The sequence below is a fragment of the Pholcus phalangioides genome, unplaced genomic scaffold (assembly GCF_987345545.1).
Source record: "Pholcus phalangioides strain wild (caught in Gottingen) unplaced genomic scaffold, Ppha-v1.0 ptg000009l_1, whole genome shotgun sequence".
Taxonomy (NCBI): domain Eukaryota; kingdom Metazoa; phylum Arthropoda; class Arachnida; order Araneae; family Pholcidae; genus Pholcus; species Pholcus phalangioides.
Genome location: NW_028301602.1, coordinates 37,531,651 through 37,550,610, shown reverse-complemented (window position 1 = coordinate 37,550,610; position 18,960 = coordinate 37,531,651). Strand labels below are relative to the sequence as shown.

At 39.4% G+C, this 18,960-nt stretch overlaps 1 protein-coding gene across 3 annotated transcripts in view; it reads left to right on the top strand.

Moving 5' to 3' along the window:
- LOC149083024 (myelin regulatory factor-like) overlaps positions 1 to 17,163 on the top strand; it is a 112,657-nt gene extending 95,494 nt beyond the window's left edge. For 2 of the 3 annotated variants that reach the window (XM_089236122.1, XM_089236121.1), the window contains exons 17-24: positions 279 to 374; positions 1,643 to 1,776; positions 2,174 to 2,461; positions 3,969 to 4,211; positions 7,723 to 7,882; positions 9,862 to 9,973; positions 14,531 to 14,623; positions 16,756 to 17,163. In XM_089236122.1, the coding sequence (XP_089092248.1) occupies positions 279 to 374; positions 1,643 to 1,776; positions 2,174 to 2,461; positions 3,969 to 4,211; positions 7,723 to 7,882; positions 9,862 to 9,973; positions 14,531 to 14,623; positions 16,756 to 16,830 (1,201 nt within the window). In that variant the 3' untranslated portion in view covers positions 16,831 to 17,163. The remainder of the gene's footprint in view (positions 1 to 278; positions 375 to 1,642; positions 1,777 to 2,173; positions 2,462 to 3,968; positions 4,212 to 7,722; positions 7,883 to 9,861; positions 9,974 to 14,530; positions 14,624 to 16,755) is intronic. The other variant, XM_089236123.1, reaches the window with a different exon arrangement.
- The last annotated feature ends 1,797 nt before the right edge of the window (positions 17,164 to 18,960 follow it).

Here is an 18,960-nt window from a genome sequence, read left to right as displayed (position 1 = left end):
GACTTCCGTTTAAGGCTAGGATTACATTATAAAAGTTTGATAAACGTTATTTTATAAAACTTTTATAGTGTAATCGTGGCCTTATAAAGGTTCAAATCAAAGCACTAATCATTGATTATATGATATATTTTGATTCCGTTTAAGACAGGTTTCCGTCTCATACAGTGTCCGTCTTACACAGGTTTCACTATAAATGGGTTGAATTGGTGCTTCTTAACTCAAAAAAATCATCACAGCTTCTTTTCAACTCTTTTTTTTCCTTTTTTTACCCATAATAGTCTAGTGGCTTTGGCTACGCTGTATATAATGGAATGGCAGAATCGTCATTGGATAATCTCATATATCCCGCATCCTTCAGTCATAACAGTGAATAGGTATGTGCTTCTACTATTCATTGCGTTCTAGCTTTTAACTTTATTTATTTCGGCTCAATTTATGCGTTTTATATCAATGCTATCATTATTACTACAGCATTACTCACGAAGAAAACGAGTGTCATTTGAGCTGAGAAATAGCCGATATTTAGAGCTCCTGATAAGGATCAAACTCTTTTCATTGCGAATGTGGATACTAAACGATTTTTCTGAATATAAAATTATGATTCACTGAGAGAACGAGAAACTTTTGAAAAATTTTCATAATCGTCAGTATGAAATGTTTTCATGTTTGTAGGGAGCTTTTAAGTCATCATAAATATGCAGACAGGAATCAAAATTCTTAAGAATATGGCGAATGGGGACACTAAGAGTCTTGAATGCACATTTAGAGATGAAATGTTGACACATGATTCGAACACATAAGGTGTTCAACACTTATCCAAGAGTTTGCACACGTTAATTTTGGGATATGATGCGAGTTGCATCTGTTAGATTGCCTTCGCGGTATGGCCAATCATCAGATTACATCGTATACCCTCCGGAGTAAAGCGGAGTTTGCTTTCAACTTATACAGGAGCCTCGTATCCGAATTCAGACATCTTGTCTGCTAATGCTGACGCGACCTATCGTTGAGAAACTCGTCCGGAGTTTGGTTTGATCATATAAATGACTTATTGGACAAAATCAGCATGAAGCCACCACACATGACCGCTGATAGCCCAGAGAGAGACCAACTAGAAATGGTTTGCGCTCTTCCCTAAGGGAGTGAAGGGTCTCCTCCCCGTTGAAAAGTCTCGCCACAGACAGCAACAAGCCTACAACGATACAATTATTCAGTCATTACACTTCCCCTTATAGTTAAAAAAATTGACGGCGGAGGGCAGCACTAATAATAACAAGCATTGCACAGAAACAGACTTTATATTCACAAACACATACATGCACAGCTTCCAGCATGGCCCAGGTCCTCTTCGACCACCTGAAAAAGATCTCTTCATTGAGACAGAGAAGCGGGCCATGATCTTCTGGTAAAATTAATCTCCTTAACTGTACTAATTTGATTAATCGGTGCAATTAAGGGGATCAAAATTAGAGTTCAAAGTTCAAGAAAAAGCTTTGCCGACCAAATAAACGTAGTTACGGAACGCCAAAAATGCACTGGTAGAGGATTTTTTTCTCGAGCCACTCCTGAATTGATTTGTGATTTGTGCATTGTAACATTCTATGCTATCATTATGCTTGTGTGAATCGATATCGTTCAATAGTTTTCCAGTAGCGACGAGCGAAATCGAACTATCGCCAATGGAGAGGGCGTCTACGGCGATCATAACGAACGGCGCAACGTCACCGTTGGCGACGCTCTTTTTTCCCGGCTACTCCAAAGCGACAACGATGTCGGGTAATTACTTATATTTATCTTGGAATTTTTTTACGTTTAACCTTTAGCGGTCCTAAGCAGAGTTTTAGCAGAGGTCCTTTAACAGAGGTTTTTTCGGCACTTTGTTGGCACAGTTCGCACTTTATATAGCACTTCCTGCGCGGTGAGGAAGGCCCCTGGATGTTTGTTCCTTAGTGTGCTTTTTGTACTGCTTATGAGTTCTGCTGAGAAGCCGAATTCACAGGGGCCTTCTTTAATCGTAGGTGGGTTGTTGTATTGTGGTAGCAAAGAAGTACCATTGCTTCTTGATCCAAAGGGTTAAAACTGTTCTTGCTTAGTTTGTTCATTTACTTTTTTCTTGGACGTGTATTCGCGTCAATGATGAAATGTTTTGTTTTTCTCTCGTGCCCTTCGCAAGTTCACAGAAATCCGCTCTCTTCTGGCGCAGCGGCGAACGTTCCTACTACCACTGCGAGTCAATATCGTCCGTCCGGACAGAGTCATACAAAAGTTCCTGATGAGTTGGTCTTCGGCCTCCCGTCACCCGGGGTGTGCGTCGACGATTGCCGCGTCTATTGCTGCAGCAGCTCGAATCTCGAAGGCATCGACCGCGAAGTCACCCTAGTGCCTGGGGACCATCACCAGAATCATCGACACCTGTCGCACGTCGACGCCAAAAGAGGTGGAACGACTATGCTTTCTTCGGGTGAGTAAAAATATAACGGAGTACTGCCGCTTATGGTGATCACTAGGTGGGGGGGGGGGTCTAATAACAATTACCAAAGGCGTATGTAAAGGGGAGGCTAAGCAGGCCTAGGGCGGCAAATTTGAGGTATGAGTAGTCAAAGGAATTAGAGTAGAATGGAAAAAGGCAACATAAATTCGCATCTACCTAGAGAGATGGGTGACAGTTCAATAAGCGACCAAAAGAGTGACCCAGAGAGTGTGCAAGCATGCGAACGACCACAAGAGTAATCTAGGTAGTGTGCAAGCATATGAGCGACCAAGAAGTGAGCATTCGTGTGAATGTCTAAAAAAGTGGCCGAAAGAGCGAGGTGTAAGTGATTGAAAGAATGACCTAGAGAGTGAGGGACAAGTCACCGAGTGACCAAAAGAGTAGCCTGGGGAGTGTTTGGGCATGGGAGTGGCCAGAAGAATGCTCCAATTTTGACCAGACAATTTAAACCATAAATAAGCCTCTAAATAGAAAGCGGTTGACAAGTGAGTGGTCAACTCAGTGTCAACTCAGTGGTGGCAAAGCGGTTGGTTCAGTGAGTGACCAAAAGAGTGTAAACATGTGAGTGACCAAGAGTGTGCAAGCCCCCGAGTGACTAAAACAATGTGGAAACATGTGAGTGACCTTAACTTTATCCGAAAAAAACCCTGAAGCAGATAAGATGGCCATTGTTTCAATTGTCCTTTATTTGTGTGTTAAGTAAATTAATTTATTTTAACAAATTCCATCATTGCTGTTGATATTCACGAGTGCGTGTGTGTTTGTTCAGTATAAAGGCGTGAGTGACCAAAAGACTAACCTAAAAATTGTGAATGCATATGAATGAAAAAAACAATATTTAGGCATGTTAGTGACCTAGAGATGAAAGGGACAGGGCAATAAGCGATCAAAATAGTGACCTAAGGAGTAAGGAATCACGTCAGTTAGTGACCGAAAGAGCTATCCCTGAAGCTTGTTAAGTATGGGCGTAACAAAAAAAATGTGCAAGCATGTGAGTGGCCAAAAGAGCAAGGTGCCAGGTCGATGAGTAATGGAAATAATGACGTAGAGAATGTGTTTGCATTGGAGTGACCTAGAGAGCTAGGAACCTCGTCAGTGACCGAAAAAGTGACCTAGTGAATGTGAAAGCATGTGAGCCACCAGAAGAGAGGGATATATTTACGGAGTGGGGAGGGGGGCGCTGAGCAGGCTATAGTGCCAGGCGACGAATTTGAAGAATGAGTAGTCAAGAAAATTAGACTAGATGGGTAAAGAGGCGGTAAAACTTATATAGCGTGCCAAAGACCAAGGGAAAACCATAAATTCGCCTCTGATAACAACCGATTGATTACTTTATCCGAAACAAGCCCTGAAGCTTCAATTCAACCATTCTTTCAATTGTCCTTCTATTAGTGTGTGAGATAAGTAAATTAATTCATTTTTAACAAATTCCACCTTTGCTGCCGATATTCATGAGTGTGTGTGTGTGTTTATTCAGTAATGAAAGCGAATCTCGAGCATCGAGAGTTCGACAACGACGTCGTCGGTCACGATGAAAACTTGGCGTTGAATGAGAAGTTGACGGACACCGACAAGGGGTGGACGGCGTCCAAGCCTCTCGGGCAGAAAGAGAGCCACGACGACGCGGAAACGCTCACAAACCACAATCTCCTTCAACTCAAAAGAATACGCAAGAGGACCTTTTCGGCCAGAGACTCGCAAAAGACCGACGTCGAAAAAGGTAAGGGGAACCGATTACAAATGCTCAGCTCATGACCCGCGGCCCAAATGTGGCCCTCGGAGTCATCTGACGTAGCCAGCGACCTCGGAACTAAATTTGTAAAAATTAACTAAGCAGCATATGACCAGATTATTTAAGTTGCCCCGCGATGCCTACTCAATTACTTGACTGAGTTCTACCTCACTCAAGTAATCCGCACATTCCCAGATCACTTAAGTGACCCGCAGCACATTTACAGATCACTCAAGGGACCTGGGTCACATTTATAGATCCCTTAAATGACCCGCGGTACAGTTCCTCGTGATTTAACTATCCTGGGGCGCTGTTTCAGATCACTCAAGTGACCCACGGCACGTTTTCACTTCGATGAAATGTCCCGCAGAATATTTACGGATCAATCAAATGACAGGGCAGAAAAAAAATTGTTCGGATTTTTGTCGATAAGGTGCGTTGCACGAATGCAAATCAGAGTCCAAGTCCTATAAAATGCCAGGTATATGATTAACAGTTCATTTCTGAATTTTCCTGTTGATGACACATAAGGTTCTTGTTGCGATGGTGATTAAGGCTCTCATTGGTGGATTAAGAACTATTGATGAAGGTGTTTTACACAAATCACACACATGTTGCACACAAATCGTCGGCTGAATCTTTGTGAACGGTTCACAAATAGAAGATATTGAAGAAAGGTTCAGGTTCAATCATTCCTGATTCGTTTTGTATGCAGCGCCCTCTATCCATAAGAATTTGAACTAACCTTTTTCTGCAAATAAATGAATACTAAAGTAAATAAATAATACACAACACACACTTGCTTCCAAAAGTTAAGCACGCGACGACTTATATAACATAACGACACCACTTTAACCGTGTCCTTCTGGATTGGACGGTTAATGGGAACACAAATGCGTGGTACTCGGGCGCATAGTCCCTTCATGTGGAGTTTTCGGCGCACAGTAATGGCAAATATTGTCTTACCAAGTGATGCTGCAACAATGGATGTAACAGTGGTGAAAGTCACCCGTAGATTCCACTTGGGTACTATAGCAATATACTAGATGGGGATGGTAACCAGGGCCGTCTTAAGAGCATCATAGGCTCCCGGGCCAAGTGATTTTTCTGAGGCTCTACGAGGCAGATTCTTGAAAACTTCAACCAGATCTCATTTTTGTGAGGCCCCTTCTTCTCTTGAGGCCCCCGGGCCGTGCCCGGGTAGGCCCATTCCTTAAGATGGCACTGATGGTAATCCGGTTGACTATACCCATGTCTCCGATCAGCTGGTTTCGTAACCGGTATATTGCTATAGTAGCTAAGCGAAAATCGACGAGCGACCTTCACTGTTACTTCCAAGGTTGCCATATCACTCGGTATGACACTATCTACTGGTACTGAGCGCCGACGGCTCCACGTGAAGGGACTGTATGCGCGAGCACAACGCGTTTGTGTTCCACTAACGGTGCACTCTACAGAGGCATGATTAAAGTGGTGTCGTAATGCTATACAAGTCATCGCGTGCTAAACTTTTGGAAGCGAGTGTATATACTGTATATATATATATATATCCCCTTCGTGAGAATAACTTTTTCACAAACCGCATTCCGCTATACCAATGCCTTCAATTTTTATGAATTTTTTAGGGTATTTACGAATTTATGGGACACCCTGTATATATTTTAATTAATAAAGGACAATTTGAATAAATCATGATTACTGCAGGACAATCGGTGGAGTAATGATGAAGGGGGGTTTGATGGGTTAATACTACCAATCGGAACCCCGAATCACCAATTATGGCTTACGGTTTACTGCAGGAAGCCTAAAATCTGGCTCTATATATCAAAATCAAATAACAGATTATACAATAGGACGGGACCAAAAATTACGTTCGTCATGTCTCGAGGTCAATTACAAAAATTCGTGCCCACTGCAGCAGAGTTTGACTGTATTTACAGGATATCTCAAAAACGACTCCCGACTTTGAAATGGCATAACCTCGAAACAGTAGAAAAATAAAGAAAGTTGCTTATTTTTTTTCTTTCATGGACAGACCTGAAATTAGCACAACACTATCTATTCAGAGTTACGAAATTGGTTACATTCATGTCACTGTTTCGAAGAAATTTTATTTTAATCCCTTCACTTACAGGATTTTGGCAACAAATTTGGATGATATATATTTGACGTATCGGTGATAAATCTGGTAACCTTATCCTAAACTTACCGCGCTTTAAGAAAAGGAAGAAGAAGGGGGAGAGAAAAAAATATATAGAAGAAAAAACAAATACAGCAATAGATAAGGGGACAAGAGAAAGTACAGTCAAACCTCGTTAGTGCGTCACCCGGTTAACACCTCACCCCGCTTACCGGATCACTTTTTGGAAGTCCCTATTTTCTTCGGGCAGGAAATGGCACAGCTATGGATTACTCCGTTTAATGAGTCACTCCGCATATCAAGTCATATTTTTGCTCTCCCAAGAGTGACTCATTAACGAGGTTTGACTGTATACTGTAGATTTCTCTTTTCGCCCTCAACCCTCATATGTCCTCTCATTCACTCTTGATCATTTTTGTCGCACTATGGTCATTTTCTGCACACGAGATAATTAGACCGGGCCCTACAATTTATTGCCGATTTCGAACGGCAGCCTTTTGTTTGTATACTCATCCAGACGTTGGTGCGCTAACCACTGGGCGGAAGACTCCCTGCGGTAGCAATCTTTTTCTGTGGTCATGTCACCGGTTCTGTACCCCTGTATCAGGAAAGATTCTGACAAGGACGAACCTGCTATCGAACTCGCGACACCTATAAACATACTTTGGTACTTTGGGCAAGTATCTTTTCGACCTGGACTACACCCCCAACCCCCCCCCCTTTCACTCTTACATATATATATGCAGTCGAATCCCGTTATAACGAACTCCAAGAGACCGGACAAATCACTTCATTACAACGAAATTTCGTTATAAAGGAATTCCAGGTTTTTTTTGCATTGTTCCTAAGTAAACTTATTTGGGGATTACAAAAGTGTTCGTTGAAACGAGATTTTCGGTATAACGGTATTCGTTAAAACGGGATTTGACTGTAGTAGAAAGATACATTATATATGGGGGGAGGAATCACTAACTTAGAAAGAACGAGGAAGAAAAAAAACAACTTCATAGGGTTACAAGAAAGATTCGCGATGGTGAGGAGAGAAGAGGGAAAACACAGAGAACTGGATTGAATTTATCCCACTAGCGTTCGCACGAAATATTTCGTCCGTGAAGGGGTTAAAGTTAGGAATTTTTTTCTTAACTCCCCGTAAGTCAATTCGTGTTGTTGTAACGCACCATTTTCAACAACAATGACTCTCTTTTGAAACTTATATTCAAAATAGTAATAAGTGGGACGGAAACTCTAAACTCAGTTTTGCTGTTAGTATTGTTTATTTACATTCGCTCAAGTCTATTTTCACTTGATCTTCTAACAGTTACGAGGATGTGATTTCTTTCTTTACTTGATATTTTGTAGGTGCCTCTTTTCTAACGGGTATCCTTCTGGAAGAACTCAACACGACGCTAACGTTGAAATGGTGCAAAGAAGAGATCGACGATTCCTATAAGGTCCGGTGGACTTGCAATTTGTTCCTGTCTCGACATTTCTCGCTGTCAAATGTCACCATCCGTTTCAGGTGAGGCTAAAATTTAGTATACAGTTAGTATAATTTTAAGATAAGTAGTAGTCAACCCGTACACCTCCTATAAAGCGTAAACCATTTCAGCAGAGACTTATTTTCCGATTTCCAGAAAAAACTTATGTAAAGGTCACATAATATGTGACCTTTACATCTATCGTTCTTTAGTTCTTTACTCCCTCGTCGAAGATTTGGGCGAAATTCGATGAAGAAACAGCTCGAACGGCAAGACAAAGCTCTAAAGCGGCAAGTATCGTGTGGAAATAGATACATACTTATCTGAACCACTTTTATCTAGGCTGTCTGACCCTTTACTTTTGTGGGATCAAAGAAAGTTAATATTACCCCCATTTGTACAAAATACAATGAGAAGGCTTTGCACGCCATCCAGCTCAGATCCTTGTGAAAGCATTTCTTCTAAAGCGGGTCAAATAATGACTGAGAAAAGAAATAGGTATTACAAACTAACAGGCTAACTAAAACTACAATAATTTTTGTCCAATATAATTCTTAAACAGTTTGAAAGTGTAAAATAGTGTAAATCATTTTAGCAATTAGTGATGTAAGTGTAAAATTCATGTTATCATAACATCATTTTTAATAAATGTTTGTTCACAAAACAGTGTTGTTGTTTTTTTACACCTTAACTTGATCCATACATTTTTTTGTCTCTCTCTCGTCTCATAATAATTAATTTCAGTGAACTATCAAATAAGAATTGGTTTTTTTCCCAGACCTTACCAGGTAAGAAGCAGTTAAACGCCCTTGATGACAATAGGAATAAACCCATCTTTATCGGTGCTCACTTCCCAGATGAAAGACTTGGATGAAAATAAGAAGCACTCGGCCAATCCTCAAAATATTATACCTGCCGTAAAAAAAAAAAAAAATCTGTTCTTAGAAATGGAAAGGGCACTAGGTTTATTCCCAAAGAGCGGAGACCATTCGATTTTCGTAGGCAGTTAAATTTTGATTTATTGGTAGCTTCACACATTCAAAATGAACTATGTAGTTCACTTGAACTAGTTCAATAAAAAGATCTATCTCAAAAGAAACAGTTCCGTAAAAAGAATGACTTTGCCCATCTCTAATACGCATATACATTAGACCAGTCGGCCCCCGACATTGAGCTGAAGGGGGGGGGGGCAATTCCTCCCTATCTCCGCTAATGTACTATTAGCATATTTTTAATTGAACCTTAAATTAATTAATTAACCCATTAAAGACGACTTTGATTTTTTTGAAAGACAAAAAATTCTGAGTGGAACTTATTGGCTTCTTACCAACCGGCGTTTAGTTGATTTTTTTAATAGACTAAAATGATTGATTAAGGGGGGAAATATACAGTTTGCCTTGATTTTAATGTTATTTGTAAACAGATGAAATCTTGCTTAGTAAAGGTGAATTGTTTTTAACCATGAACTTTATTTCATTTATTAAATTTGATGTGAATTTTATAAATCTCTGAACACGTAAAATTTCAGCAGCTCTCAAAAAATGACGCAGACGAGGAATCAACTCCTTCTAGGTAAAAAAGTATTGCACTTATATAGCCGCATTTTTATATGAAATGACACTAACTTTCTACTTTCCAAAATGAGAAAAAAAATGGTAAAATGGAGTTTTGACCACGTATTTTCCATGTATATTGAAATATTCACGATCCAGGTTTAAACTGATTGTTTTTCTGCAAATAAGATATTATAACCCCTTTCAGACCCAGTAATTACAAACTTGAACATAGTTTTTTCTCACTGCGGATATTCTTTCTTAACTTCATGAAGTTCAGCCCTGACTTCAATGATCAATCAAAGGCACATGATCTTTGGAGTCAGGGCTGAATTCCCTGAGGTAAGAAAAAAAAGAATATCTAAAGCGAAAAAAAACAAACCCCACGTGAGTACAGGGTCTGAAAGAGATAAATAACCGTCTGGTTTCCTCACTAATTTTCAAATGTTGTTTGTTGAACTTTACAGCTCAGAAAACGAACTAATATCGGACCTTTGTACAACCGGAGAATTCTTCTCGTGTCCAGAGAATACCGCCACAAGAGACCTTCCAGCCCCGAACAATGGCAAAAGTCTAATAGTGAGCTGTTACTACGTACTCATAAACGATTTTAAATGAACTAACTGCCGAGAAATGAAGGGTTCGGACGAATAACGGTCTATGTTACATTTTTGTGAAATCGGTTTTTTTACTGAATAATGTGCCGTATATCTTCCGTTACAGGTTCTTCAAGTTACTTCCTGCAGAAACCCACATATTTCGTTGCTCTGTCATTTTAAACAGCTGCAATCGTGATTTCTGTAATTGGAACCAAAGATCTTGTTACCGTTGTGTCTCAGTTACCATCCCAGACGGAAAAACTCCTTGTTACTCTCAGGAGGGAAAAAAAACACTTTTCAGAGATAACTTTAATCGCGTCTCCTGTAATGTTTGAAAAAATGGCATATATACACCGTTATTCGTCCCAAAAAATCCTTCAAATATAAATTTCTCTATATTTATTTTTGTATTACTGTATTTTAATATCTCTCGATTGCGAATATCCACATCATATCTCGGGGTTATTTTCCAATTTGAAATAGGACGATATGATACGTATTGTCATTAAAATGACTGTTCACTAGGCTGCCCAAATTTTCTCGAGAAATATGCGGTAAATTGTGATCCCCCTAAATACTGGATATCGCCAGTTGACATCACAAAAGTTGCCGGTGATAAGCGAAGTTGTGCTAATTATCTCTGTGATCCCTGAAAATGGCCAATGGCGTGAAATGAAACGCCACTGAAAACAGTGGTCGTAATTCATTTCAAGGAAGAAATTAATTGCAATTATTGTTTTGGACAAATAAATTTATTGTCGTAATTATCATGATACATTATAATTTAAGTCTAAGATGATCGAAAAGTCACTTGGCATTTGAAAGTTTAGAAATTTACAGAATATTGTCTTAAAAAGGATAAAAACTTATGTACTGGAAACGACGTGGAAGTTTTATTGAAACCTAAAAAAAGTTACAAAAATGGCCAACAGATGACATTTCGTTTGATAACAAAATCGTATGACAATGCATCTGTTAGTTTAGATTAATTTACATATTAATTAACGTAGATTAAAAGTATGTCTAGCGTCATCTCTTGGCTGTTTCTGTAAATATTTTAAGGTTAAACAATGAAAACCCATGTCGTTTCCAGCATATGTGTCCATTTTTATCCTTTCACGTACGTTATTTCGCGAATTATTGATCTTTCAAATGCTAACTGAATTCTGGATCACCCTGTACTTTTCATTGATCAATTGCTGAAACCGTTGCTAAGTTTTATTAAAGCATTTGTCCTCTGTATTGCATCCATCAGTAGACAATTTCTCCATTTGAAGAAAATTCCAGAATGACAAAGCCAATCCCAAACGCAAACTGAAAATTTGTTGGAAAAGCTCAAAGCATCATTCAGACACGTGGATTGACTACCTAGTCATAGCATAAATCTAGAACTTAATCTAGAATAAATAATAAATTAACATAATCTAAAACTAACATAAATCTAGAATCTGTCCAATCTAGAACCAATAGACAACCTCAGGTCAGCGGACCAAATGAGGCCCATCAAGGGGTTCCGTCCGGCCCTCTAAAGTGATTCCGGTAGAAAAGTATCAATACACACAACACGATAAATACCTTTGCTGAACAAATATCTTTCATAAAAATGTAGGATGCCGCCAAAAAAGTTGTCAAGGCAAGTGAAGTTGCCAATCACGGCCGAAAAATTTGTCAAAGGTAAATAAAGTTGCTACTAACAATCAAAAAAATTGTCCAAGTTGAGTAATATTGCCAATAACAGCCAAAAAAAAATTGTCGAAAGCAAGTTAGTTGACAGTTATCACTACAATTGCTGAAAAATTGACGAAGACGGAAAATTTACTTTAAGTCAAAACATAAATGTTGGACAAACAGATAAGATGAATATATTTATCTGATTATAATTAATAATAATGAAGCAATAATAATATAATTTATAAGTCATGAAAGTAATTTCAATTGTTAATTTAAAAAATTCAATCAAGCCTTGTTGAAAATAAGGGGGAAAACGGGACATTTTATTAAAAAGTTGGGATGACCAAAGTTATAGTAATATTCCATAAAATACGGATCATATGATCTTGGACCACGAGCGGTAGAAAATCCGCATATCTGGCAACCCATGGTCGGTCCACAGACCAAATGTGGCCTTCAAAGTCATCTGATGCGGCTCGTGATAGTTTGAAAAATTATGCATTCATCATGTAAAAAATATTTAATTTTTTTTTTAATTATATAGAACTTCTAAAAAATAAATACAGTTATCAATTAAGCCTACACCTAATGCATATTTTGCTGGTACAGTCAACGCCGCTTATTATAATCACGGATAATGTTATCATTTGAGAGCTGTTATCACTTTTGCAAAGAACAGAACGGACCAATACCATAACGTGGGCAAAAATTCGTTTGTAGTTATCGGCACTTCGGATAATGTTATATTTTTATCCGTCGAAAGTTTTTTTTGCACATTCGGAACCTAAGGTTTAACCAGACTTATTTTTCTTCCCCTGTAAGTTATTGTTATCAGGCTGTAAGACTATGTAAGAGGCTGAAGGTGTCCCCCTTTGTCGACAAACATTTCCATACTTAATGTTGCGATCAGTCCGTCGTATTCGCTGTGATCCATGTCCGTGTGGAGCTGCTTCTGCAATGTCACTTCTTATGGTGAAGGAAAACGTCTGACGAAAAAAAAGCCTTTTCCTTCAGTTCTTGATCAGTTTCTTTCAGTTAACCAGTCTCAAATTTCTTTTTCAAAGAGATTTTCTCAAGGGATCTGTGAAATGTATCGAACACATTTAAAAAAAGTATCGTAGTTCGTGATATAAAAACGGGCATTATAGACAGTTCCATTCTAATGCCTCACAATGGGTTGAGTAAAAATGCAGAATACTCAAAGGGGAAAAAAGCGTCCAATTTTTTAAATACAATGCAGAAAAAATGGACGATGTTCGATGGGTTCAGAAAGGGGAAGCCATGTGTAACCAATCTCCTTTGCTTCTATGATCACGTGACTAAAGCTTTGGATAAAGGCAAAAATGCAGATGTTGTTTACCTTGATTTCCAGAAGGCATTCGATCGGGTCCAACATCGTAAACTCTTGATGCGTTAACACGAAATTGGGATTGAGGGGTAACGTGTGAATTGGATAGAATCGTGGTTAACAGATACGTCACAACGGGTTGTGGTGAACGGGGAATTCTATGATAGGGCAGGTGTCACAAGTGTGGTCCCTCTAGGAAGTGTCCTTGCCCCCCCCCCCATACCTTTTTTCCCTTTTTTGTCGATAAACTAGATCAGGATATCGGTGGGATTGTTAGCAAATTCGCAGATGACGTGAAGCTAAGCTAATGGGGTAGTCAGGAATCAAAGTGATTGAGAGTTGCTCCAGACCAACTTAAGCAGGATTGCAGCATGGGAAAACGAATGGAGCATGACGTTTAGCGTTGACAAGTGCATGGTTGCTCATTTTGGTTCGAACAACCCCCGTTTCAGTTACGAGTTAGATGATATCACTATACCGGATTCAACTAGGTCACTCATTTGAGAATTCTCATTGACGAGCGGCTTGGGTTGTCTCAACATTGATCAGCGGTGGTCAACAAGGTTACGCTTTTCTGAGGATTAGTTCGTCCTGGACCGGAGTATACCGGAAGGTTTTAGATACCATACCTACAAAGGAACATAGACTTCGTTGAAGGGATGCAGAGACGAGCTACGAGTGGCCTTTGTGGCACACGGGACTTGAGTTCTGAAAAGAAAGACTTGAATATGTTTACATTGGAAGAACGCAGGTGTCGGGGGATATGATCAAACTGTTCAAAATTTTCAACGGGATGGATAAGATGGAACATAAATTATTAACACGCCATCAATCGAATGCTTCGACAAGGGGACACTATTATCCATTGGTAAGGGACAATTCTAGGTTGTGGTGACGCAGGGAGTTTTTTTCTAATAGGGTTGTGAATAAATGGAATAGCTTTCCTCCGGAAGGGAGTAAATTCTAACGCAATTGAAAAAGAAATACGATGAACATGTTGGGGTAAATCGAGAAGCTATCCATACTTAGAATGAGACAATCATAAATATTTTTATAGACATCGTATTATATTTTATCATGTTCACATAGTTTTTAGTTTTCATAATTGTATTTTTAATTGGATTCTTGTATTTTAGAAATATTATATGACATCCATATTTATTGTGGGCATCTTTTTCTCAGCCACCTCGTTTGTCATTTTGCCTGTTGTGGCCTTTTTTGTATTTATATTTGAATATTTTGCAACCAATTTATGTGGGGAGAGAAAAACAGTTGTCCCGTTTTATCAATACTCATTTTCCATACGTCCCGTTCAACCAAGCTGGATGTATGGTCACAGAACTTGCATATGGGACTTCTTTCGGGTATAATCATTCGGTTATTGACATCAGAGACCAGAGTCCCGATGTGATCAAATTAAGCTGCGTGGACTGTATTTTTGTTTTATTTGTGTAATTACAGATTTATAAAATTTTTACATAAAACATGTACACCTTTATCGTGTTTCGTTTCAATCAGATGAACTCGTGGACTTTACCAGTTGGCTCATATTTCAAGAGCAGCTACAAGTTCCGAACGGTGTCTCGAAGCATGTTTCCTGATGGACAGCAGGTGAGTGAAAATGTCATCAATTAAGCCAAAAGAAATGCTAAAAAAAATATCTTGGCATCGTAATATGTAATGAAGCGAGCGGTCAAATACAAAATTCCTACAGGGTGTCTTCACATCGGCGAATGAAAGGCTGGTGCACCCTCTTGTAAACTCCAGGTGTCGCATTGATCTTGTTCGCTGCAAGAAAAATTCTTGCGACGAGATTTTCTACAGGTGCTAAAGCCACGTGTCCCTCTTGAGTGGTGAATGGAACAGGCTGCAACAATCTAGGAAGCATTTCCTCCAGGAAGACACTGTACGCTGCATCAGTCAGGTCACACCAGCCAATCACCAAGGATATCTGCCATGGTCAAGGCAAATCTCTGCTGGTATTTAAGACAGATAAGGGCGGGGAGATTTGAAAAGTAGCCATTAGTAGCATATACATGAATGGTATGGTAATGTAGCCTCCTAGATATGATTATACCCCCGTTTTATTAATCATAATAAACAAACTTTAAGTTTATATAAGCTGTAATTTTATCAACTCTTAGATATGATCATGTATATACTACTACCATTTACAGCCAAAAAATTGTTAGAAGCAAAAGGCTGAAAATGTTGCCACAGGCAAGTAAAGGTGCCGATTACAGTCAAAAAATTGTCAAAGGCAAGTAATGGTCCCAACTATCGTTAAAACTGCTGAAAAAATCGTTAAAAATTTGAAAAAAAAAATGTGTATTATTACCACAGAGAGTCAAAATGTAATCCTCCAAAAAAAGTTTGTTTGACAAATATATGTGCGATGAATATATTTGTCATGACTGTAAATAATTATAATTTGAATCATAACATAGTTTGTTTCATAAAAATAACCTTATTTCTTGATTTCAAAAAATCAAAAAATGAAATTAAACGCTGCTGGAAATGAGAGAAGAAAAAACGGGACATTTTATAAAAAAAAAGGTCAATTTGGCCAAAATTACGGGAACGTCCCGTAAAATACGGGTCGTATGGTCACCACCAATATGTGGAAGTGAATGAACCTATATGTACTGCCGCGAGTAGCAGAAGCACCGCATATCTGGCCCTCGAACTGTAAAGGTTGTGCATTATGCATCCATGTACTGGAGCATCCACTTCACTAACTCTAGCCGGCGAACATAGTTTTCTGCGAATTAAACATTAGGCATTCCTTGGGCATGTTTCTAATTTTCGCTTTTCTGACACTCTGAGAGAATGGATTTCTACTATAGGTTCCATTGTAAATATTGTTTGTCTTGAGATGAGTACGTACTATCACACCTTCTTTTCCAAACAGTTTACGAACCCAATACTACTACTACTAAACCGTACATCACCTCATACACATTCCTCTACGGAATTTCTAACGAATCGGCACATGCTCGAATGTGTGTTGTGAGTGTGTGTATAGCCCTTGCGTATTTATGTTGTCGAGTTGCGCTTGTGTTTCGTTTTCATTCCGCCATCTGTCTTCCATTTTTTGAAGTAAAGATGGAAATGCTTGAATTCTCATGTTTTGTCAGTTTCATGTTGTAGGTCTGCCTGCGCTATGCGGAGAGACTTTTTCAAATGGGAGACCGGCCCGCGCATTCGCGCCTCGAAGCTGGAAAACCGCAGAAAACCAGCTTCAACCGACCACCACTGTGCCGTCAACGGGGTTCGAACCTGGATCCTGAGGACGAGAGTCCAGCACGATGCACACACGACCGCACATCGGCTACGAAGTAGTATAGCGTAACTTCTAGTTCCCCACTTCGAGGGGCGAATACGAGCCGATCTCCCCGTTAAAAAAATCTCGCCGCAGAGAGCAACAGGCCTACAACATTACAATTATTCATTCGTTACACTTCACTCGCTATGAGTTGAGAAAAAACTCATAGTTTAAAAAACTGATTGCAGTTGGCAGCACTGTACATAACAAGCATTACACAGAAACAAACTTCACGGAAGGTTCACTATACATACACACACATTCCAACGTGTACCAATTCGTTAGAAGTTCCGCAGAGGAATGTGGACGAGGTGTTCATGTCTGGTTTAGTAATAGTAGTAGCATAAGTACCATTTTTTAAATTGATGCAATCCGTTTTAAATTGATGCTAGCTCAAATTTGTTACTCTTTCTTACAGGTGTGTAATTTGCCAGAAGGATATCACCAAGTTACAGAATTCACTCTCGTGTTCCAGAGGATGTGCGACAAATGATTGTTTGCGCGCTCATTCGTCCCTATGACCAAGTTTCTCCAAAAGACTTTCGTTTTGGAGATTAGAAGGGGAAAAAAATGGATTTTTCTCGACTAGACTACCTTACATCACGGTTCGACAAAAACAAGGAAAGAAGGCGTTTACTAAAAAGAAATTAAGGACTACGTACTAACGGCTACTAGATGACGTACCGAAATTGATTGCGCGCAAAAACGCACACAGACCGACGAGCCACATTTTTCATCGCTGAAAATTCAAAAATTCCGCTCGAAACTTTTTTTTCTATTTTTTTTTCTGAGATTTATTTCTTTGACTCTCAGGCGACGACATGCGAAATAAATTAATAAATTAAAAAATTGGTGGTTTTTTCTTTAAATTTTTGTTTATTGTTCTTTCGTTGTTTGAAATGAAAAAGAGTCGACTCGTGCGGCTTTTCAAAGTTGGTGATTTTCTAAAATGAAACAGCTAAGGCATCAGTATATCCCATGTATCCGTCGAAGAAAATACGAGAAATAAGAATCTGACATACGGTATATTATCGATTCTTGCGAGACGTGAAATAATACGTAATTATTTGCGAAATCACTTGAAATTTCAAAAGGGCGTGGGAAAATAATGGGCAACAACAAATCGCAGTGCATTAAAGACTATTTCGTCAAAAAAAACGTTATTACGTTACAAATGAGTGGAATGAATACAGTAGAACAGCGGCTCTCAAACTTTTCTGTCTCGCGGAGCCCTTTTCAGTGAATAATTTCTATGGTGGAGCCCTGCTTAGCACGAGGAGCCCTTTTTAGTATATTATTTATATGGCGGTGCCCTTTGGGCCTCTTTTTTTGTTTGTTTATCAAATTTATTGATTTATTTTATTATTCTTGAGTGGCCGCGGAGCCCCTGGGAAGTGCACACGGAGCACCGGTTGAAAACCAGAAACTTGAACGCGCTGTGCTCAAGTTTCTGTTGAGAGGCAGAAAATTTCATAGTATTTAAAATTGAAAAAATCGAAAATGTGTGTTTTGGAAGATTTGCGTGCACCAACCCTCTTAACAATGCTTCAATGAATTTCTCTGTGTAAAAGCTAAAAATTCCCCAGACCCCCTTGGGCAGAGGAAATGAAGACCGTGGGCCATCTTTCCCCCCCCCCTCCCCCACCCCTGAAAAAAATTTCAGCATCAAACAATTTAATTGTTTTTCCATTCATTTTTTCAGTGATCATTTTCATTATGTTTAACGTTTTCTCTTTTGCAAAACAATTCTAATTGGCCGATATTTATAGAAGCCGGATTATATATATATAGATAGATATTCAGATATTATTAATTCAGGCCGTCAACTAGGCTGGGCCGACAGATCAATGTTTCGGGTCCCAGAGCTGAATAGGGGGTCTCATAAAAAAAGTTAACTTATTTTGCATATTCCTCAGAAAATTTGACAGTTTTTCGTTTGAAAATAATCAGAAAATTCAGAAGGCGGACAGATCCTTCCTTTTCCTGAGCATAACCCTTTCAAGGGGTGAGCCGCCCCCCCCCCCCCCAGGAAAAGTCTGCCCTGGGGACTCGAGAAGACCTCCAAACATATCGCACTAAATATAATTAAGTCCTGGTCAGTGCCGTCTTAAGGCATGGGCCTACCCGGCCACGGCCCGGGGCCCTCAATACAAGAGGGGGGCCTCAAAAAAACCAGAAGTAGTTAAATTTTTCGGGAATTTGCCAGTTAGGGTCTCGGAAAAATCACTTGGCACAGGGGCCCAGGATGCTCTTAAGACGGTCCTGGTTCGTTTTTATAAGCTCGTGACGTCACTGAAGAAGTCCATTTCTCCTATAGTCATTGGATATACTGCGAAAAAAGGGTAAAGATATCGCATGCGTCGGCCTTCTGTATCGTTAGGCTGCAGGTGAAATGGACTTCTTCAGTGACGTCAAAGCTTCGCGCGGAGGCCTTCTGCTATAGATGGTGTTGGTTCTGCTGTTTCGGGTGTTGCTGATTTTCACACACGAGATTCTCACTTGACCGCCTGCCAAACACTTGCAATTAATTACTAAATTCTCAAAAATCTGCGATGAGAGAGAGAAAGAAAGGATACGAAGAAAAGAATATGAAGTAATTATATAGGTGCTCAATATACTGATA